Source organism: Vicia villosa, linkage group LG7, assembly GCF_029867415.1.
Source record: "Vicia villosa cultivar HV-30 ecotype Madison, WI linkage group LG7, Vvil1.0, whole genome shotgun sequence".
Taxonomy (NCBI): domain Eukaryota; kingdom Viridiplantae; phylum Streptophyta; class Magnoliopsida; order Fabales; family Fabaceae; genus Vicia; species Vicia villosa.
The window spans coordinates 33,223,243-33,230,768 of record NC_081186.1 but is presented as its reverse complement, the minus strand read 5'-3'; the positions used below and the strand labels follow the sequence as shown (position 1 = coordinate 33,230,768).

Below are 7,526 nucleotides of genomic sequence, written 5' to 3'. Positions count from 1 at the left end.
CTAGAGTGATCGTGTGATCAGTATACTCTAGGAAGTCTTAGCAGTTGGCTGAGCAGTTTGTAACTAGAGTGATCGTGTTGATCAGAATACTCTAGGGAAGTCTTAGGAGTGAACTAAGCCTAGAGTGATCGTGTTGATCAGTAGACTCTAGAAAAGTCTTAGGAGTGAACTAAGCAGTTGTTCCTGGAGTGATCAGTGTGTGATCAGAAGACTCTGGAAGACTTAGTTGCGGACTAAGTGGAAAACCATTGTAATCCGTGCGATTAGTGGATTAAATCCTCAGTTGAGGTAAATCATCTCTGCGGGGGTGGACTGGAGTAGCTTCGTTAACAGCGAACCAGGATAAAAATAATTGTGCAATTTATTTTTATCGTCCAAGATTTAAAGTTACACTTATTCAATCCCCCCCTTTCTAAGTGTTTTTCTATCCTTCAGATACATCGAACATTTAGATGACATTTGTCTCTTATCCTTTGCTTCCACTAGCATAAGTGGGAACTACGATTGCTCTGACTTTCTCAACATCCCTTTGAGAATACGTAGGCACAAGGTCGTATCCTTGGCGAGCAAAACTTCTCCCTCAAACCACTCAAACCTTAGCACCCGTAGACCCCGAGCTACAGATGCTCTAATTCCCTCTAAGGGATATGTATGCAGAAGATTGTGATGATCTTTGCGAGCATAATCAAACAAACACCTTAGTTTCCCACCTATTTCACAACAGAACCGCCACCGTAACATAGAATGAAAAACATAACAAAGAAGCCTATAGAGTACTATAGATACGTTGGGTGCTAATACCTTCCCTTCATATAACCAACCCTCTTACCCAAGATCTCTCCCCCACTTTTAAGGTTATTGCAGCTTTTTTCCTTTTCCTACTTTGGAAATAATAAAAAGTTTGGTCGTGACAAAAACAAAGAAAAATCTTTTTCTTGAGCACTCGAGCCCAAAGAAGGCATCAGGTGTCTCATCCCACAAACGAATGATTTTTCTCCGCGATAGAGATGGGAAGATATCAGAACCAAATAATGGTTACGCAGAGATAGACGTTCCTAAAGATCTGTTGATTTCTGATTTTGATGATCCCCTTGAGGCAATTTTTGAAAACACTTACCCAAATTTTGATGTTAATTTCAATAATGTAGACTTTCTACAGTCAAGGGCAATATTAGCTGGAACCATAGAGACTGTTGATCAAATCAATCAGTATATTTTAGAATTTGTTCCCGGTAATCAACATTTCTTTCTAAGATTTCGTTGTGTATTTTATTTTTTCATGCCCAATATTATGTACGACAACAAATAATATTACCAACTTGCAGGTCAAGAGAAAGAGTATTTAAGCTCGGATTCAGTTGATACCACAGACGGTGACGGCAATGAATCTTTTGATGTTTTAACTCCTGAATTTTTGAATGCCTTGCAAGCTTCCGGTGTCCCCAATCATAAAATCAAATTTAAGATCGGTACTCCAATAATGCTTCTCAGGAATATTGATCAAGCAGAAGGTCTTTGCAATGGAACACGTCTCATTGTTACCAAATTGGCCGATCATGTTATCGAAGCAAAAATTATTTCTGGAAAGAACATTGGTGGTGTCGTATACATTGCACGAAGGGACATAACTCCTACTCAATCCCCATGGCCCTTCCGAATGACCAGAAGACAGTTTCCTATAACGGTATGCTACGCTATGACAATTAACAAATCTCAAGGTCAGTCTTTAGATTTTGTCGGTATATATTTTCCAAGAAGCATGTTCAGCCATGGTCAATTTTATGTGGCAGTTTCAAGAGTAAAGAGCAAAAAGGGTCTAAAGATTTTAATTCACGACAAAGACAAACAACCATTGTCGGTGACGACGAATGTCGTTTTCAAAGAAGTCTTTGAAAATTTATAGTTGGACATTTAAATGTTGTATTCAAATAGTATTTTTAAATTTTAAACGTCATGCACGTTAATCATTTCAAGTTCGGGGGTTTTCTAATGAAGATCTTGAAGGATACTATGATTTTATTGTAGATGCACAATCTTCATTTTTTTGTAATTGCAATAGATAATATATGCAACTCATGTATATCTTTTTTTTTTCAATTCACACATTCTTCAATTATAAATCATTAATCTAAAGATTTAGAGAAACATAAACATGCTGTAAAAGAATTACATCATAAAAGATCCACTCTATAATAAAATAAGACCACGACACCGTAATTCACGTTGTTATCAAACAATGTAACATTTGCATCATCATTCATAGAATTTAACAGTGGTAAAACAAAATCACAGTCAACAGAAAATCCATATTCTTAAACAAATACATTTCACAACACAAACACTAAAGATAAAAAACAACCAACCCAACACAATACCTTCATATTAAAACATACCAGCAACATCAATTCCTGTTCACTAACTCAACAAATATCAGATCTGAAAATGGAATCATTGAGAATTCAAGCACGTCTCCTGATTTAAGTTTTTTCTCTTTTGCAAAAGAGTACCATCCAAGCCCAATATGTTTTTCATACTGATTCCTTCCGGCCCTAAGAATTACACAGTGATATCCTTTTCCATCAACAAGATCTACCATCCTTATTGCATTCTGCGTCTTACCAAAACATGTCTTTGATATTTCCATTGGAATATTCTACAGAATTTATAACATGCATGAAATGTAAAATATAATTACAAATATAAACATAAATGCATTAAATTGTTCAAGATATTTACCAGTGCATTTTGTCCAAGCATGTTTGCTTCTGTGACATGCTTCCTCCACTTTACTTCACCACTATAATCAGCCATGCATTCCACTTCAGTAAGAAATCCATCGTTTATGAGAGTTTTTAACATTTTATCTTGCTCTTCGTCAAACTCTTTCATGATTTGACGTGCCCACTCAAGGGAGTCTCTTTCCGGATCACTTAAACATTATATACAACAGTATAATTATTTTAAAATTATAAAATAATTTTTTCGAATATAACTATGCATTTTTTGTTGTTGTTAAGAACAACAGTCATCTTAGTACAGATCTAACAAAAATCTTTAATAAATACTTAGTTTTCAACTATATATCCCTATATGAGATCAAGTTTTTCAGTGCATGCAACAGTAGAGAAAACTGAAATATTGTTATGTCTTTCATAAATTTTCTATTTAAGCATGCACAGTTTACTTACCTGCTGGAAGGAGAAGGAACAAATGGTACACCCCACTTCACCATCTCCAAAGTTGTAGTGATAATAGAGCAAGATATTTCCATTTCTCTACAACTTCCTATATATGCTCATAGGTACACACTTACATTTTGGGCCGTGGAACTTGATGGGCCTTTATTTCATATGACATAAAAACCAAAACAAATTTAAATAATATTCAACATTATACTTTGTAACATGTATACATATATTGTAAACTATACATTATTACTTTTTTTAATTTCTTATTTATGTTTCAAATATAAATCTTATTTTACTCGCAATACAACATAAATTAATTCCTATAGGATTTTTGATTATGAAAAACATCTATTTAAAAATCCAATAGAGTTTGGACTTATCTATTTTTCAAATATTTTCACATTCTTAATAAATACAGTAAAAAGGAATTCATATCTTAAATGACAGCATTGTAACAAAATAATAGTTTTCATATTCCAGACATATGAATCACATTAAAGTTAGATGTCACAATAGTTATCCATAACATACAAATAAACTTATAGATTCCATAACATCAGAATTATAAAAAAGATGTAACCATTAGAAATTTTGCAAAAAAGATAGTTAACTTTTGATAGAGTTAAGGAGCATTGCAGGAAAAGTTCAAACACATAATGTCATCCAACAACAAGATTTAAATTACCCCATACATAAAGGAAAAAGAGTTTATGAACTGAAAATACTTAAACAACATAATAGTAAGCAAGTTTCTTCCACAACTTTTCCAAAACCCATCATTTCTTCTTCATCGTAACATAAATGAAAGTACCATGTCGCGCCAATTTACATGTCAGTTTGTCACCTCTCTTGAACCCTTTGGCCTTCACATATGCGTACCATCCTTGAGTCATTTATTTCTCAGATGGACTTGGAACCCCGTTACAATATGTCGTCTTCACAGTACACTTGAATTGTTGATACAAATCACAATCTCTAATGGTTACCTCCTTCTGATTACTTGCCAAACAGTCTATTGCTATCTGCTTAGGGAAATGCTGCAACAACACAGAGATTCATTGATCAAACACTTGAGATCAGCAAAGTATTAAAATACTAGGAAAATTTCGAGTATGCTTACCTGGACATTATCCTTCTTTACTTTTGAATTCTTTATAGCAATATCCCAGCAGTACGTTGGCTTCCCCCCCCCCCCCCTCCCCCCCACATTCTTATCCTAACATTTGAAACATTTTTGCCCTTTTTTGCAAGTTTCATTGTTCTTTTCTGATTCCCATCTGTAACAGCTCTTTTGTTGGCAGTCCTGCACAGAGCCTTCCTATTTGTTCTCTTATCAAGGACAGCTGCTTTCTTCCCAACTGTTTTCTCAACAATAGTGTTGGAGTTCTCAGTGGTTTTGCTACTCGGTTCACTATCGTTCCCAGAGACAAGGGGGACATCATATTCTTCAACCTTAACATTCCTTATAGGAACAGCTGTGTTGATGACATTTGAAACAACTTCAGGGGCATTCTTGCAAGTTTCTGCAAATGTAACAGATTTCTTCGATTTTGCTTTATCTTTTCTAACAGACCTGGCACAAGATTGTTTTTCAGAACCCTCTGCAACCTCATTCACGAGTTTCTCTATTTCATTCTTTATTGTCTCCTCACTGGAAGAACAGTTGTAAGTCCGTTAGGACGTTATGAATGCGAAATAAACAATAATAACCCTAAGTCTTACTTAAAACAGCGAAAAATTGAAAGATTAACAACTTGAAAATATATATAAGATGACACTCTGGACCGAAAATGAAACTCTTATGAAATAGTGAGTAACACTAACAGGCAAACAAAGATAAATCAAAGTTTCACAATATTCCGAAAAGTGGATTTCTGAAATAGTAAAAAAAAACTCCATTCACATCATTTTTTAAAACTCACACAAATCCATTTTAGCATGCAGCATAAATCAAAAAACCCTAAAACCTAAATAGATCGGGCATGGAAAAAATCCCAACAAGTGAAATAGAGCAGGAATTCATGTTTCTGACCTGATGACCTCTTCTTCGTCGTCTGATATCCACCCATGCGTTGGCTTTCGTCCACCCCTCAATGTCTTCATTTCTTACTATCTTCAGAAGAAATGTCTGTTTTTTTTCTAAACGAGAGGAATGAAAACCAGAAAAGTGATGTAATGTGAATAGTCCAAAATATATCGTGACTCTACCTTGCACGCTTCAGTTTCCCTAGACTTCTTCAATAAATGACACATATCTCAATCAATCATAACTGTTGCCTATTATCCACGGTGTAACCAAAGCAATTACTAAACCATTTGGAAACAACGCTTTATATTGTAACTAAAAAAATGCATTTAAGTTATCTTTATCCGTTAACTTCAAATATACATGCATACACTACTTTTTTTAGCTTTACCAATACCATGCAGTGTTTTTATATTCAGTTCTCCTTTGTTTTCTTTTTTATTACTTCCTCTTTACCATTTTTTCCGGCATTTCAAAATACAAAGTTTCTATATATATTTTTTTATTTATACCTTTATAGTAGAATCCAACTTTTAGGGACAATTATTATATGTTATCAACTATTTTTAAATGAACTATTACTTTTTGTCATCACATTTAATAATCAAAATATAATTTATCATAGGCAGAAATTAAGTCACATATTAGTTTATAAATACTTCATATATAATTTTTTTAAAATTATTATATACATGTTAGAACAAATTTTACAAACAATAATTGTCAAGTTATTTTTTCCCACTCACATAATAATTAGGAATCAATGACTCTAGATAATATGAAATTTATATTTCAAAAGAATATTATATTAACACACTTATTATTGGGCCTTAACTGTTGGAATTTTAAATTGGGCCGTGTCATAAAATTATTAAATTTCAATTTCTTTTTCGAAATTGTTAAATTTAATTTATATTTAATCCCATTCTAATAATATTCCTATTATTATTTCTCCTACTATTTAAAAATTCCTACAGATCTTATTTTTATAAAAAATACTAATAATAATTTTAAACACTTAATAATTTATTACAAAAATAAACGTAAGTTATACATAATTTGTGCTTTGATATGCATTTTTCTTTAAAATTTTATTATTACCAATTATATTGAACTGTAAATGTTATTACAATATTACTTACACATAATGATATCCTTATGTTTATTTTTCAACAAATATATTATTAACAGTTGTATCCTACTAACTTTACATATCTTACACAAATTAATAAAAACTGAAACATAACCACATTACAATAACAACAGCAGATTAAACTAAATGTAAACCATGATAATCATTTTAATTTTCATGCATCAGTGCAAATCATATCAGTATGATATTGAAATTACAAAAAAGCTATCAAACCATTATCTGTTACAATTCAAATAGAAACTATGAATATTAAATAAAAAAAAAGTCCCAAACATTGCATTAAACTTCATAGAATTAAAACAAAATAACCCAGCAACATCATTCAAAACAAACTGCTGCTCTTCCAAAACTGCCAAACCACTTCATCCAGTCTAGCCATCAACACCTCAACATTATATTATCACTTAAACCTGCATTACACAACAATCATAATTTCACAAAATTACCAGAAACATACGGATGAACAAACAAATCATTTAATGTAGATATTACACTAGATTTTGTGTGTACAAAGATATTCCTAACCATTGTTTTTAGCTTCTTCACCAACTCTGTCCATATCATCCATTCACTGTCATCCAGAAGACAATTTATAGACTTAATGCGTGAAATCGAATTAAAGTCATCTAACCTAATATCATATTCTTTCAAGAAAATCGTTGAATAAAAATGTTATACCTTTCATTTTCAAAGGCGATCTTCCCAATATACACTGAATTGGATATCTCTATCATTCTGGGATTTATCTGCAGTCCCACACTTCCCATAACATCATCCACAAATTGAACGTCTTCCAATAAAGCAAAACCCAAACCAGCCCTCATTTCCTGATGCTTCCCCGACCACTTGATTCCAAGCATCTCATTCTGCCACGCTCTTGATATGTTCTTAATCTTTCTCCCCTTTCCTAGCCGCATGCAATACTGTTGACTGCATGTAAAGCCCACTAACTGCACAACCTGGTAATCTGTTGTTTCTTCATCCTCAACCTCATTCGCAGTAGCTTGGATCTTTGCTTCATCTTCCGTTCTATCGCGAATCGTTCCACAGGGTCTTCAACGACAAGAAACTTCAAAGATCTACATAATAAGAAACAAGCATCAACCAGAGTCAAAATCCATAGAAAAAAAACGAAAGAAAAAGATTGGATTAGGTTACA

General features: G+C 32.9%; 1 protein-coding gene across 1 annotated transcript; it reads left to right on the top strand.

The window, feature by feature from the left end:
* The first annotated feature begins 985 nt into the window (after window positions 1-985).
* Window positions 986-1,903, top strand: LOC131618841 (uncharacterized). Its single transcript, XM_058890000.1, has 2 exons — window positions 986-1,232; window positions 1,326-1,903. The coding sequence occupies exons 1-2, from the start codon at window positions 986-988 to the stop codon at window positions 1,901-1,903; spliced, it is 825 nt and encodes a 274-aa protein (XP_058745983.1).
* Window positions 1,904-7,526: the final 5,623 nt, after the last annotated feature.